The sequence below is a fragment of the Leptodactylus fuscus genome, chromosome 8, assembly GCF_031893055.1.
Source record: "Leptodactylus fuscus isolate aLepFus1 chromosome 8, aLepFus1.hap2, whole genome shotgun sequence".
In the NCBI taxonomy this organism is placed as follows: Eukaryota; Metazoa; Chordata; class Amphibia; order Anura; family Leptodactylidae; genus Leptodactylus; species Leptodactylus fuscus.
Window position 1 is genome coordinate 32,590,909 of NC_134272.1, and position 16,741 is coordinate 32,607,649.

General features: G+C 40.1%; 1 protein-coding gene across 1 annotated transcript in view; it reads left to right on the forward strand.

Moving 5' to 3' along the window:
• The window catches only part of PARD3B (par-3 family cell polarity regulator beta), a 799,946-nt gene that overhangs the window by 177,809 nt on the left and 605,396 nt on the right, over positions 1 to 16,741 (forward strand). The window contains exon 4 of the mRNA XM_075284374.1: positions 852 to 961. Coding sequence (XP_075140475.1) covers positions 852 to 961 — 110 coding nt within the window. The remainder of the gene's footprint in view (positions 1 to 851; positions 962 to 16,741) is intronic.

The window sequence follows — 16,741 nt, forward strand, 5'->3', positions numbered from 1 at the left end:
CATTTACATAAAAAAAAAAAAAGAAATGCTCATTTTCACTGTCATTATGCAAACAAGCTGTCATACATACTGCAAAGCTACCAGTTAAGATAATGAAGCTCTTGAGCCTAAATGGAAAATTGTGATTTCTTTAATGAATTCACATCCATGGCGTGGCTACTGAAGTTATGATCATTGAATGCTAATTTCTGCCATGTGGAGTTCAGATCCCACAAGCTCTTTAATTTTCTATTAGTTCGTTTCTGGAATACCAGCCTTTGTTTCCTCAGCTGTCAATGTAATATTTTCTGTGAAGAACAGTGATCAATATAAAAATAAATACATAGATACAAGGTGCTGCCCCCATGTAATCCTCTTTATGGGCCGTGTGCAAGCACAGATGGTTATACTGTGTGGCTTGTCTGGAGCTTCCAGTAGAAAAGCTTTTTCAAGTCATAATGGATCGGCTTTATTGGTTTCCATCCCTGCTTTCACATTAAATTAACTCAATTTGTTTTATTGGTATTTAATATATTCTTATGACTTGCACAGGTAGGCTTGGGATGGCATTGGAAATTTTAAATGGCTATTGACCTTCTAACCACTGAAATGCTGTGGCTTAATCCATTTATTTTCTTTCTGCTACATGACAGGTCCAGATGAGAAGCATTAACATTTACCAGACATCTCAAAAGAGATTTCCTATTAGACTCTGTGTCTTATGTTTGTTTTCTAGACGAGAACATACTTTTTGTCACGCTGTGAGCACATGAGGCAGACAGTAAAAAATATTATTTTAGAAGCTGCCGTTGAGATATCAAAGCTTTGTCTTTTCGTTTCTGTGTATATGACTGTCTTCTGCTTTGTTGTAGGAACCCCTCTTCTGGTCAGACGGAGTAGTGATCCTACATTGGGACCTGTGGCAGATTTTCATCCAGGATCCTCTCATGCAACTGAGCAGAATATCAAGCTTGCCATTCAGGTAAGTGTGATGTCAGATATCCTTCAAATACAGTGCATGCATACAATAGAAAAGGCCTGACCTATACTAAAGGGAACCTGTCACAAGAAATATGCCATCAAATATCGAAGCAGCATACTATACAGCAAAAAGATCTGAGCAGATTGATGTATAGTTTTGTGGGAAAAGGTTGTGTAAATCTTTTTTTTTTTTTTTTCTTTTATGTTAGGAAGTAAAGGAGGCGTACCTATCCGTGATTGACGGCCTCCCTTCTATGACTGTGCATACGGAGATGGCTGTCACTCGCTGATAGGTCCACCTCCTTGACTTCTTAACATAGAAAGAGCAGAGATTTCAGTAGATAAATGACAAGTTATACTGAATCTATTCCACAAAATTATATATCAGTCTTCTCAGCTCCTTCTGCTTTATGACCTGCTGCCTTGAGCTTGAAAAGCATTTTCCATGTGACAGGTTCCCTTTAATCTTGTAGCAGTCTGATTTACAGTACAGTTATTGGTATGTTTTCCGGGGCTTGTGGGTCTTGCAGATCAGATTGGTCAAAGGCACTACACATTGCATTTGTTTTATACATATCTTTCTTTCGAGTCAAGCTAACCATATACATAGGGGGCAGTTACATTGCCATTCACATTTGCTTTCAATTCCTGTATGTTTTTTCTATTTTGCATTTGTATCATGTAAAAGCAGCTCAGTAATGACAGGCCTGGCTGTCATGGTAACAGATTGATGTCCCAGATTTCGTGCAGGGGAACAATCCTCCTCAACATGGTTGTGCTCACGCTCTTTAGGTGCCTTGGTCATGTTTGACCAAAGTATCTGAAGAGTTAATGCTTGCAGTCAGATCTCTCATTGCGGGAATTACCATCCTGTCTTTGTTGTGTGAAACAGCCAAGATCTGGTGGTTATGGTGCCTGTTTGGCTCCTGAGCAGGCACAATCTTTGCTGGTGGATAAATATCAGTCCATCGCCATATGATGGACACACAGGTGCACAGCTTGTTACAGTTACAGCACAGTAATCGGATATCTGCCTGGTAACGAGCTGTGCACCTGTGTGTCCATCACATGACCATGGACCGTATATCACATGATGAGAGACTGCATGTCACATGACCATGGGCTGTATATCACATGACGAGGGACTGCATATCACATGACTATAAACTGCATGTCACATGACCATGGGCCGTATATCACATGACGAGGGACTGCATGTCACATTACCATGGACTAAAATTTATCCTCTGGAAGACAAAGTAATGAATAATAACAGAGATGTAGAAAATTGTGAGGGATATTACATATATTCTTTAAAATTTTTTTGTAACATTGTAGAATTTCTTATACAAACAATAACATTTGTCTCTCGATATTGATCTGAAAGTGGCCAACCTCTTTAACTTCCACTTGGGTAAGCCAGTACTTTCCTTATTGAGAACATATAAAAGTTTGCATATGTATAGGGGGATTGGGAGAGAGCGCTGTCAACTAAACTGCAATTTGTCAGGGCAGGGACAAAGGGTAGAAAGGCACAGTAATAACTGTATGTTTTGTTACTATTGAAAAGATTCTTGGGCTCTATTCACATGGCAGAACGTGAAGAGGAACCTGAGGTGGACTTCTGCCTCAAAAACTCCCCACGTGCTTGGCTATAGGAGGTTCTACAGCCAAAAAGTTTTCTGTGTGAATAACACAGCGGCAGCGTATTGCGGCACTTCCGGTTTCCTCTGCGGACTTTCTGCTTCAATTATAGCTTTTGGAAAACGGTTGATTTCCGCTCCTCGATCTTGCCACAGATTCTGCCACATAACACATGATACAAGACACATTAACCTCATTCATCTGAATTAGTGGGTAAGAGGTACAGCAGAAAGTCAAGAAGCAGAAAGTGTATTCAGTGGACTGTCGGCTATTAACGGTATACGAGAGGATGTCTTTAAATACAGTAGGAGGCAGATATAGGACGGAATTCAGCACCTCAAAATCAATGTCAAATTCTTCTTTGTGAACATAACCTTAGTGGTCATAATGTAAACAGTTGTATTTTATAATAAATTGTAACATTATCATTGTATCAATGAGTATACAGGGAGTATATTTTGTGGTACATGCGATAGTTGAATTGGTGCTAAACTGCTTATTCTGTGGCTAATGGTGAGTGTAACAGATTGTAAGCGGTTACTTAGGTTCTGTATTGCATAAACACTGATATACTGAAGAGAGAATACAGAAGTCAGATGTCTCGTCTCGCTGTCCTTGTGCACATAAAGAACAATGATTTGGAGCTTTAATCATTAATTTGTTTATATTTTGCTCACCGCTGTGCGCATCCCTCCCAGCCTGAACCAACATGTGGTTTCTTTTCTGTCTTCCTCTTGGGAGGGAGGCTGTCACTCACTGGGATACAACTGAGCCAGGCCACCAGAATTCAATGCACCCCAGACGACAGATGGCCTCGGCTTTCACACTGACCTTCATGCTGGCTGTGTTTATAGCTCCATCACCTCCTTCCCCATCTCTGCACCTCTGAGACAGTTGGTCTCTCAAACCAGCTGCTTGCAATACATTTGAATTCATCTGCATCCCCAGGGCTGTAAACACTACCCCAGCAGCATTCTGTAACATTTCCAAACAGGATTGTTTGTCCAATATGGGTGTGCAAAGCAGGATTTCACATATCATTCAGCCAGCTCTAAAATATTGCACTGCCTCTGACCAGAGTTAACCTGTTCAACACTCATTGTAATCAGATTTGAATTTAGTATATTGGCTTGTTTCTAGCTTTAACCGAATCCTTGCCTATTAATTTCGGATTGGTATATCGTATTCCATAGATCACTACGTTGTGAGATGCGAGCTGAAATGTCGTATGGAAAATTGTGTTTGCCTTGGGTAACCAGTTTTTGTTGGAGCTTATACAAAGCTTTCTTCCCTCAAGCAATATTTACATGCCTCGCTTTTAGGTGAAATCTGCTAAGAATCTAATGTCAGAAACTATACCAGTTGTTTTCTGAATCCTTTTTTTTTTTTTAAATTTTTTTCATAGATCGGTTGCTGCAGTTTTTGCTTGACTTTAGTAGCACAGGAATGATCTGACAGCATTTTGCTGATCTTCTCTCCATAGAACATGGATGTGTGTCACTTGACTCCCTTATGCCTTAGTTGGATGGGAGGGTGTCATAACTTCAGGCCTAACTTCTTCCTCTTGGCAGTTAGTTATTTATTGCCTATGACCATATTTTAGGGTAAATTCATATTTTTGCATAAGTGCAGATAGATATGTACATAGGTAAGAAGAAGAGCTGCTACCATTACAAGAGAGCATCCTTCTGATAGCAATAAGCCAGTATTAATAATGGTATTCTATAATATGCACAGAAAATAAAGTTTAGTGACTTTAGTCTTTAAACGAAACCTTCTTGCTGCCATGTAATTCATTAGAATTGTGTGGAGCTGTAACAATGGCTTTGTATTGTATGGTTTGATATCTAAATTCCTTCTATGGTACATGATAGCTTGTATTGTGCTACGACTGAGCAATTCTTTTCTATGGTGTGCTCAATCTCCAGCAGAATGAATACTGTGTGAGTTATCGATGTCTTTTGTTACTGGCTGGAATGTGGTAGCCACCGCGCTGTCCATGTAAGATAACCAGGTTTTTCTTTTATCTCATGAGAACATAAAAGAAACAGAATCCTCACATAACATCATACACTTCCACAATAGTTACAAATGACCCTTATCTCTGTTTAGAATATAGAAACATTTGTCGAAACCAAGTAGGTGGCCCAATGTAAAATGTGTATATTTGCAATAGAACTTTTGGTTAAAGAGGACTTGTCACCACCACAGACATACCTGTTTTAGTGAATAGTTGCATTATCCATTCATTGTAGGTCTGGGGTTCCTAAAAAATCATTCTGGGGGCCCACTACATAGCTGTATGCAAATATTACCTGACATGTTCACAAATGTCTAAAATTTAACAGTTTTTCTTTTTTTTTTTTTAAGCAGTAACTTTCTGCCTAACTCTTGCTTCTGATTGTTTTTGTCCCGAGTCCTCTTGCCTGGAACTAGGGCCCTCCCAGGTCTGTGAGCTGGGAATATCATGTGCTGAAACATTGGCAAGATGCAGCGAGACTTCTACAAGATGACTGGTGGTTAGGAGGATGGATCCTAGAGAGGAAGGGTATTGGTTGGCCCAACTCAGGTGTCCACTTCAGGATTTACCTGTTCATCTGTGGGCCAGTCTGAGTCTGTTCCCATCATATAATGATTCTGGAGAATGTTTTCTCTTATCTCTATGTTGCCCCATTACGCTTTTATCTCCTCTAGGTATTTAAGAGTATATTTCCAACTAGGCACTTAAGGTTCAGGGTGGTGTCTCTATACATTCCCATACTGTCCAATCAGTACTGACAGTGCCTGCCTGTTTAGTAACACACTACTTTGACAAGGGGAATGGTAGCGTCCAGTTGTCAATTTATTCTTGGTTTTCAGGGCACATTTCAGAGGAACAGCCAAACATAAAGTTAGGCTACATTAACATCTTCGTAAAAATTGCAGACAAATAAGTCCTGCAAGTATGACTTATTCGTATAGCAATGTCAGGAAGAAGAAAATGGATACCCGAGGGACCCCATTATAGTCCACGGCGACCCTTGGGATCTGTTATCTGTCATTAGACAGATCTGTCTTTATTGTTAATCTTTTCATTTGGTCCTATGATGGATAAAAAGAATGGACAAAATGCCACAGATATGAACGTACCCTTATCGGGAAAAAACGCTATAAAATTGTTGTATCATGGTAAATGCAGGAGAGATTATGAGTCCTCTTTAAAGTGACCTGTTCAGCGTGGGTACTCTAGCATGTATCCACCTTGGCAAATGTGCAGCCATGTTACTCTAGCAGCATCCATTATTGTGTTATATGATAAACAGTAGGCACCTATCAATGATGCTGAAGTAAAAATTCGGCCATATATGATGTTTACATACTGCACGTGCACATCGCTGAATAATGCTGAAGCAAAGTTCGGCCGGCCACTTATGATGTTTACATACTTCACACTACTTAAGAAAGCGACCGTTTTATAAATGAAAAGATACGCCAAAAAATGCTGCAAAAAGTAATTTTACACAAGTGGAAATTGCTTTGCGATTTGGAGCATGATATCAAGAAACGAAGTTTTAGCGTGCATTTGTTTCCGCTAGGGGCTTCACTTTTGCCAAGATGGATACATGCTAGAGTAATACCTTCAGCGTGTATACCACTAGGTGGTGACACAGGTAGATAAAGGATAGATGTCTTGTGACAGAATATTTGTTGTTTTGAATATATGGTATATTCTTTTCTCAAGTGATTTTTTTTTTTTTTTTTTTACTAAATAAACCTACATTTCTGTCAATTGGTTTCCTAGTAGCATTTCTTAGTAAGCTTAATGGTAACATGACTGTTTTGGACAGCTCAAGTTCTTTAAATTGACTTTTTCTTTTAGGTGAAAATACAAGCAATTTGTTTTTCACAATATAGTTGTGACAACAGTTTGTAATAAATAAGCAACTTCTTAAGGTGACGCTGTTGCACAGTTTATTAATAGCTTGTCACATGCTGTAGTGCTAGCGGACCCTGATGGAAGTGGAGGGAGGGGGTAACTGATGGTATCACCTCTGTGTCATCCATATGCCTCTGCTCTTTGTGGATAAAGCCCTTTGCCCAATGGCTGTGACAAGGCCAAATGATTTTGCGATGACAGAAAGTTGAAGGCGATTTCATTTATTATTCTCTTAATGAGCACAGTTCTCGTGTAAATAATCTAAAAGGGGGTATTTGGCTGGAAGCATGGACACCTGGGGCACTATTCTGTAAAGTGTTTTATGAAGACAGATTGGTGCTGTCTGAACGACTCGGACAAGCATAATAATTGAAGCCGAGTGTTGTCTTTGTCTGACATTTCCTCAGCACTGCGGCAGAGCCAAAGTGACATATTGTGGTAGTAATGGGCTGTGATGGCATATCATGCCATCTCTCTATCCAGAGACTTCTGCCAGTCCAGTGGGTGAAATTGTTTTACTAGGAGACAGAATATTGCTCAGGGCGAAATTTGCTTTCAGACTTCCTCATTTGCTTGAACCATTTTGTTGTAAACTATTGGAGAAAGATCTTGTGGAGAGCGAAGGATAAGCACTTCAGGTTGGCATGTGTTTCGAGAAGAAAATGCAGAGAAAGATGAACGCCTTTATTAAGAATGGCTATTATTTAGCACAGAATATAAAGATCCGATCGTTTGGCCACTTGCTTCTTATTGTCAGAAGGTATTTCATTTTCTCATTGTTGCTATGCAATGGCTAGTTAAAAGCCCATTCAGTTCTGGTGCTTAGCAGCATATGGTTAGGTGGAGGTTACTGAGCCATAAGTGCCTTTTGATAGAAGAACAAAAAGCCATCTTTTATGATTAAGCTATATTGTCTACAGCAGTGGCATTTCTAAAGTGACAGGCAAACAGATGAGCAGATGCAGATCACGTGGCTCTTACAGATTTCTCTGCTTGTCCTATCGAAACTTTACTTGGCAAAATGTTCAGATTTCACCAGATGGGAGAATATTATCCTTGCCTGACAGAGCCAGTCCAACAGCGGCCACATTTGTTGTGCGCGCACTACATTGTTTTTTACTGCGCTTGTATTGTGATTAGAATTAAATGAATCTAATAGGAAAAATGGAGAGAATATTTGTAATGGCTTAAATATTGGGCAAAGCACAAAGCCCATTGGAGAAATCCATACATACGGTATCTTTTTCTTCATTTTGAAAGTAAAGTAATAGGTTTTTTTTTTGGTAAACACATTCAGGTAAATAAAAGTTCACATGACTCTATTTTGGTTGGTTTGTGGAAATGTTCTGCTATTTTTGACTAGCAGTATGGTATGTAGATGAAATCTGGACCTTGTAAACCTAAAACTCGAGGCACACCTAAATTAAAAGGCTCCAAATGCTTAATAAATATGGTGCACGCCTGTATTGCAGAATGGAGATCTACACAAGTCAGAAACAGGTGTAGTTTTCCTATCTAATGGATGAGTGAGAATAAACATAGTAGGTCGGGGTTCCCTGCCCTGCCTTGTCCTGCCCACTTACACTTATACAAATGTTTTTCAGCCTAGTCTTCAATATTGTCTCCAAACAGAACCTGATGGAAAAGTTCAAGTTGGTGCAAGAATGTGTTGTGCTCATTGTTAATACCTCTCTATCAAGAAAACTAGCATAGATGATTTTAATAAATCCCGCCAATATGGTACTAAAATCTTTTCTAGTACAATAAAACCCAAAACATTCCTACATTGGAGATAACTGCTCATACCTGTCTTGAAACTTGCCTTTGACTGTTTCTCCATCTTTGATTTGTATGCTTTATGCCCTTAGGGCAGGTGAGGCAGTCTGCAGACTAACAGAACTGTTGTAAGAATTTGTCTGGAGTTTAAAACCTTGACCTTCTTAACACTTTAATTACTCTTTATCGTTGTAATGTCTGCAAATAGTATTGTTACCGCAGAAAATTAAATTCAGTCTCAGGTTACATTAAACACTCCTGTTCACTTGTACTGTAATTTGGGGAATTTCATCCTAAAAACTATTGAAGGTAAAGTAGTAGTTTTTTTGATTCACTGCAGAGCTTTACGGGGTAGTCTGTCAGCAATTTTGATTCCTCAGCACTGCTGACGGCACTATATGGGTAAAGCATGATAGGCTTACCTGTGGAGATGTTCATAGTAGTGAGCTACATGAGCCAGAAATAAAAGTTTTAATATGCTGCATGTCGTGAATGCAAGTGTCCAGGGGTGTTCTCTTCATGTGGAGTGCACTCGACTCTCGGTACTGAACGCTTCCATTCCCTCCCCTCTTCTCTTGATTGACGTCTGTAGCTGTCTCTTGGTTGACAGGCTCCCTTGAAGCTGTTGCTTGGAAGTTGTTTAGAAATTATGTTTGGGTTATGCTTAACTCACTGTTATTACAGATTTAGCAGGATTGTTTTTTGATAATTCCTGAAGGTTTTTCACATTTATTGAAGTGAGTAGGTAAAGAGGAATTTTCATGTCCTTGGGCACATGTGGTTTTATATACCACTAGAAAGCCGACAGTGCGCTGAATGCTTTCCCGTTATGTGCCCTGATGCTAGAGATATTGCTGCAGTTACCAATAGCTCTTCACTGTCAGAAGGGCGTTCCTGACAGTCTATCTGGGAATGCCCCTCCTGACAGTACTGTGTGTAGCGCTACAGAGGGGGCCTTCCTTACCGACCGCCCAGCCATAACGCTGAGCTGTGACGAACACCCCTTCCCAACTGTACTACCCTATAGACTAGTACTGTTCCTCATTGTTCCCCATTATGTCTTTTTTGTATAGTCATCTTGTAAAATGAAGATTTCAACAAGTGCGTGAAAGGGGATTGAAAGTGTTATTTGTATTTATTTTTTTAATTCGAATCATGTTCCCTAGAATTCCCATAATAAACTTTCTATTAGGATTGCTGATAATGCTGTATTGGGGGAAGCTCTTTAGTTTAATATGGTTAGACAAGTACCCAAAATAACCTCTGATATGTCTTGTATGCCTGGCCTTTGGTTCTGCTTGGCACATGGAGTCCCTTTTTCTATGCAGACACTGATGATTAAAGTAAATAGTATTAATGGCTATTTTCTGTGTTATCTGAACATTTCCATACTTTCCTGTATTAGATGTTCTCTGTAATTTGACACAAAACATTTAACAGTCACGAAGATTCCTTGACAAAGGACGACCTTGATCTTTGGTTCCATATTGAGAGCGCCTACGTATGATTCATATGCCTGAGAATAAACAGAGTGTAAGAATCTGACACGAAGGTAAAAGGAATCTGATTTCTATACATCAGTTTGTCAGGACTTAGCCTTACATTTGTTTTAGTGCTGAACGCTTTGCATTCCTTCGATCAGGTTTGCAGGTTGTCAGCACTTTGCTTTTGATGTCTGACTAGATGATCACACTCACATCTGGAGTTGCTTAGGTTTCAAGTCAATGCTTTGTTGCCCTATGAAACCTCTTGTCTGGCATGTTGGCAGGACAGAAATATGGCAACTTTTAAGAGTCCAAGTGTATATTCATTCCATATCCACTATAAAAGAATACAGCTGTCTGAAAACTGTCAGCGTCAGAAATGTGTGCTTTGTCTCTGTCAACTCTCAAATACAAAACAAAGTCCCCAGTGGTTCTGCTGTTCACAGCAACCTAGAACGTAAGCTGTCATTCCTAAATGGCTATGTTACATATCCATGTTTTATCCAGCAACAGACTTTTTTTTTTTTCTAATGACGGTGCTGAATTTTTTTTTTTAGTTTTTTCATCTATTTACTTGCAGTGCTTGTTTCTTAAAAAAAAAAAACAACTATTTTATATGTATTGCATAATTTGACCCCTTAAGGTCAAAGAGAACTTCAGTTTGTGTGTTTATTTTTTTTCCCTAAAACTAATTGTGGTTATTTCTACTACTGTTTGGGGGAAATATATAATGTTTTGATCCATTTTTTTTTTGTCAGCATTTTTGTAATTGCTTCAACCACGCTATGGAATTTAGATGAACGTTTTTTTTTATTCATTATTTTCAAACATGGCGATGTCTAATTTGTTTGGTAAATTTTTGTCTATTTGTTTAATATTTTATTTTTGTTTATTTTAATATGGCTTAGGGTGAAAATGGATGACTTTAAACATTTTTATATATATTTTTAAAATACTTTTTAACCATCATTTTTAGACCTCCAAGCGGACTTATCGGCTTAAGAGATTCCAATCCCTCATACAATATACTATAATACAAATGTATTGCAGCATTTTGTCAAATTCTTTCACTCCATTTAAAAGCAGCGTGTTAAAGAAGCTCTGTAATAATAGGCCTCAGAGCTTTCATTAAGCTCCTGGCTACCATGGAAACAGAATGACACCTCTTGACCAGAGGCAGTGATGGGGACCAATATGGCGGCGCCTATGTGCAGCTGTTATTTAGATTAATTGCCTCACTCACAATTGACCGTGGCATCTAAAGGGTTAACAACAGCAGGAAACATTGTAGTAGAGTACCCAAGTCATCTTTAAAACTTAGTAATTAACTATTTCTGGTCATTATATGAATTATATTTTGTATGTTTTGGCCGTATTTTTATCTGCAGTCTCTATTTTTAATTTTCAGTTCTCCTTGATCTGTTTAGTGGAGACTAGCTGTTATGATGTTCCCTATACCTCACATGGAGAAAGGAGGGGATTCTTGTCCCTTACCCTACATTCACATGATCATATATGAAACTCAGTCTGTGTGTTAGTGGGATTTACTGGTCTGAACAGTATGCTGTGAGAGGGATTCCTAGCATAAGGGCTAGTTCACATGCAATTACGCGTGTGCATATTCCGTCATGGCTGCCGCGATGGGATGCCAGTGCAGTGCATGGCATCCCGTCGCGGCTTTCTACTCCGGTTTAGGCCCAAATGAATGGGCCTAGTCCGGAGGGTGCTGTCGGGAGGCGGAATCCGCCTGAAGAAATGGCAGCTTGTTTCTTTTTTCTGTGAGAGGCAACATGCCGCTAGCGGAAAAAAGAACGCTGGCGGTATACATAGAGGGGGCGGATTATGATGTGGATTCCGCGCCAAAATCCGCCCCCTCTTGCCCCGTGTGAACGGGGCCTAAAGGATATCTTTAAGGGACAATACGTCACTGGGAGGTAGACTTCATACATCATAGATAACTATAATGCTAGGAGTCCTACTCCCAGAATGATGTCCAGGCCGGTCAGTCCAGCCAATACATGGGATGAAACTCTCCCTCAGAAGCAGCAGCATTATATGGGGCATAATAAAGAAGCACTGATCTGTATTCACGTGAATAAACCACTAAGAATGAGATGGAACCAGATATGTGGAGAGGGCTACATTTTCAAGCATGTACTATTGATTTATACAAAGTCTGCTGAAAAGTTAGTGACCTTTTAAAAATCTGAAAAATATGTGAATTGCTCTTGTTGGCTATTTTTTTTTTTATTTTATGCTGTTTTTATTTTGACATAGATACAAATTCTGAAAGTGTTTGTATAAATGAGGCCTAAAGAATAACACTTTACCACTAAATAACCCACTCCTCTAGTTTGATGCCCAATTTTAGGCGTACCTTTATAATAAAAAAAAAACTTTATAAATAGGTAAAAAAATAAATGTCAGCAATTGGTAAATCTGAAAATAAAGCTGTAGCTAAACATATGACTGTCTTTGTTTTACTTGCAGAGGATGTGGGCAGGGATAGGATATTAATTAATCATTAAAATTATATAATTTCCCTTATGAGGTTTTCTTTGAGATTTAAAATTACAAAATTATTAATAGATTTCTTATTGTCAAAAGCAAACGTAGTTTGCAGCATGGAGAGATATGTAGATACCATACCGAATCGGTTGGCTTTTTTAGATTCACAATGGCTGAACACTCAGCACAAACATGAACATAGCCTGAGAGGATATAGATGCCATCAGGAGTCAGTTCCTTTCTTAGGACCTTCTATAAGCCAAAGTGTAGGTCCATTCACAAACTGTGGCTCTCACACAGGTTGACCCAGCTCATCCACGTATTACATGGTCGATCATACATTTTATTTGCAGTGCAGCAAAACTCAGTGTTTTGGTATTTACTAGCAGAAAAAAATAAAAAAAAAGTTTCTGGAGCCAGTACTACAGCGAGTCTGCTTCGAAAGGCTACCACTTTAAGGCGTTGGTTATTGCTCATAAAATAAAATGCGATATTTAGCTTACTGATCTAAACAGAGAGACAATTGAATTTTGTTGTCATAGTAGTACTAAGAGGATCAGAGCACTGATTGGAAATGCTGTATATATAAAGCTATAAAATAGAGGAAATGAACAACTATGTAAAAGTAAAAGAAAAATCTCCAAATGATTTGCTTATCTCTTGAGACTCTCTACTAAAGTTCTCCATTAAAGTTTGGAGATATGATTAAGCTAGGCATATGGCATTTATCATACTGGCTGGCATGTCTATAGATGATTTGTAAAAAATATATGGAAGTTTATGTAAACAGTGATTTTAGTTACCGTATTTTCCGGACTATAAGGCGCACATAAAAACCTACGATTTCCTCAGAAATCGTAAGTGCGGCTTATAGTCCGGTGCGGCTTATATATGGATGGAAGCGGCGGCAAAGACTGCGTGCCGCTTCCATACATACATAAAAGGCACCGTAAGGGTGCATTCACACTACGGAACGCCGGCGTGTATCACAGCCGTACACGCCGGCGTTACAGCAGGGCTGCCGGACACTTCCCATTCATTTCTATGGGAGCCGGCATGCGAGCGCTCCCCATAGAAATGAATGGACAGACACTTCCCATTCATTTCTATGGGAGCCGGCATGCGAGCACTCCCCATAGAAATGAATGGAAAAAAGCAGTCCATTCATTTCTATGGGGAGCGCTCGCATGCCGGCTCCCATAGAAATGAATGGGAAGTGTCTGTCCATTCATTTCTATGGGGAGCGCTCGCATGCCGGCTCCCATAGAAATGAATGGGAAGTGTCCGGCAGCCCTGCTGTAACGCCGGCGTGTACGGCTGTGATACACGCCGGCGTTACAGCAGGGCTGCCGGACACTTCCCATTCATTTCTATGGGAGCCGGCATGCGAGCGCTCCCCATAGAAATGAATGGACAGACACTTCCCATTCATTTCTATGGGAGCCGGCATGCGAGCACTCCCCATAGAAATGAATGGAAAAAAGCAGTCCATTCATTTCTATGGGGAGCGCTCGCATGCCGGCTCCCATAGAAATGAATGGGAAGTGTCCGGCAGCCCTGCTGTCACGCCGGCCTGAAACAACGTGAAACTTACCGAGTGGTGCAGGGCGGGCGGGCGGGCATTCAGGCCTCCTCTTCCTCCGATGTCCTGACCACTTCCTCCGGCGCTCGCGAACTAATGGCCTGGGCGCATGCGCAATATCATAATGCTTCTACTACTGCGCATGCGCCCAGGCCATTATCAGTGAGCGGCGGAGGAGGAGGACGGAACATCGGAGGAAGAGGAGGCCTGAATGCCCGCCCACCCTGCACCGCTCGGTAAGTTTCACATTCTGTTTCAGGCTTTTATTTTAAAACGGGGGGGTAGTTTAATCTAACTTTTACGGTTGGGCTCTATCAGCATGATTTTGCTGATAGAGCCCCTCCTCGCCTGCCGAGCGCTTACAATAGAAGTGGCTGGCACGCGGGGGGTTAAGCGGCCGCTGGCAAAGTCTGCCTGCCGCCGCTTTCAATAACATATAATGCGCACCGGACTGCGGCTTATAGTCCAGTGCGCCTTATATATGAACACAGATGGACTATAAGGCGCTCATGGGCAATGCGGCTTATAGTCTAGTGCGCCTTATAGTCCGTAAAATACGGTATATGCACTTAGGGTGAAGATTTTGTTTACTGAGATTTTATATTACTGGAGTAGCAAAATGTATTGCAGCTATCTTATGGTCTGCGGTTTCTGTAATTATATATGTATGTGCTTGTATATGATGTTTCGCAAACCTATTTAACCCTGGCAAATTGAGTACATTGCAGTGTACTCAGAGTGGTCACAGGATATTACAAAGTTTTCCATCTCCATCTTATTGACTCCTATCCTCAAGATGCGTCACAAATAAGAGATCAGTGTGTTCTTCCACCCTGAACCCATGCTGATCAGTTGTCTGAAGTGGCTGTGGCACTCTTAGGGATTAGGCCCAAATGAATGGACCTAGTCTTGTAGGGTGGTGTCGCAAGGTGGACGTCCAAGACTGAATCAGCCGTGGAATCCCCCTGAAGAAAGGGCAGCTTGCTTCTTTCTTCCGCGAGCGGGAACAAACCGCTTGCGGAAAAAGGAAATAACTGGCTCCCATTGCTTTCAATGGAAGGCGGTTTTTTAAGCAGGATTTTGATGCAGATTCCATGTCAAAATCCTGACCTTTTTGCCCTGTCTGAACTAGCCCTTTCAAGCACCTCTAAACTGTTTACATTGCGTAACATTCATTTTGTAATGGCTGTGTGATGTACTTGTAGCTTTTTGTGCCATTCACTTGGGGAAAAAAAAACATCTGATCAGTGGATATCCCAGGTGTTGGCTTGGAATTGAATTGTTACTGTTGATCTATAATATAAAGTAATATAAATAAAAAGGAGTTGAAATACGACTTTAAGGCTAAGGCCCCATGGGACAACCCGCAGAAAAGCCACGCCAGCAACGCATTGCAGTTCTTCCCACAGCGCATTAGACAGAAAGTTTTTGAAGTTCTCCGCGGACTTTGTTACAATTATACCTATGGGGAAACCATTGGAGTTTCCATACGTATAATTGACATGTTGTGATTTCCAAAACCGCACGGTGGTTTTTATCTCAAAGTGAGCATGAGATTTGCTAGTATCTCATCCACTTTGCCTGTACTATAAAACGCCACGATTTTTTTCCCGTGGTGTTTCCACTGCAGGCGAATCGTGTTGTTTTTGTCCCGTAGGGTCTTAAGATGACCTGTCACCTCCTCCACCAACTCTTTGCATCCTTTATTAGGTGCATCTCCACTAATTCTGGTGCAATTGGAATTTTTTTCCCTACCTGATATTTTAGGTAGGCTCTCTACTGTCAGGTGGGCGGTTCTTGGATTGTCTGCTCCAGCTTAGGACTGCCTACCTGAGAATACACAGCCTAATCATTAGCAGCACCGATTTCTCAGGAACAATGAAGACTACAGAAAAAAAGTCAGGCCCATTTCTGTTAAATCCACAAGTTGGCACATTTTTCACCCGCTCCATGTCCCATAGCTGTGTGGTCTGTGTTAGTAAATGAGCTGTATTATTCTACAGCATAACTTCATAGACATTGTAAATACATAATGGTACATAGTGGTATATAATGAATACATGCACGTGTTGTTTCCACACTTATCCTCTCGCCAGACTGAAAATGCCATTTTGAGCCAATTAAAACTATTGTGCAGTTTGTGATACATCAGGAAATGACATGATGTGCCGGTCTCAATAAAGAAATTGGCAGCTGTTTATTGATTTCTTTAACTCAATGTTTATTCATCAATTCGCGTCCTGCTCTCTCTTTGTTCCAGTGATGAGTTGTGCAGGCCAATAGGCATTTCTAAACCAAAAAGACAAATGAAAATAAAGAATAAAATTAAAAGCCACTGTGTCATTATTTCATCTCGCAGAGAGAGTTTGCGAAATTACCCAAATGGATAGAGTAGCGTGTGCCAGTGAAGTAAGTCTGAACACATAATCCGATCAATCTAAATTGAGTTAGTGTGTATGCAGTAGGCAGAAACAGGTGGAAATTAGTTTATCTGCGGCACCATTTTTTTTTTTACTCTATATAAGCTCTGAACAGTGCTGGATAAACAAGTTTCCAAACTGCATTAGATTCTGGACTTTCTTTTTATATTTACAGCTGGATAAGAAACAGGATTATAGAGACACAGTGCTTTATTTCAACTGAAAAGCATCTGTCTTTTTGTGTTTTTCATAAGGTACAAAGCTACAAATTTTTCAACACATGGTATGGCGGACTGCATCTCAATTCCATCTTTTTTTTTTTTTTTCTTTCTTTCTTTTTTCAGCAAATAAAATTTGTCTTGGACAATGGTTTTTTTTTTTTCATACATAAAGAAATATCAATTCTTAAAGTGGCCGAGACTTATTTTTTCCTTGATGTGATTTTGTTTCT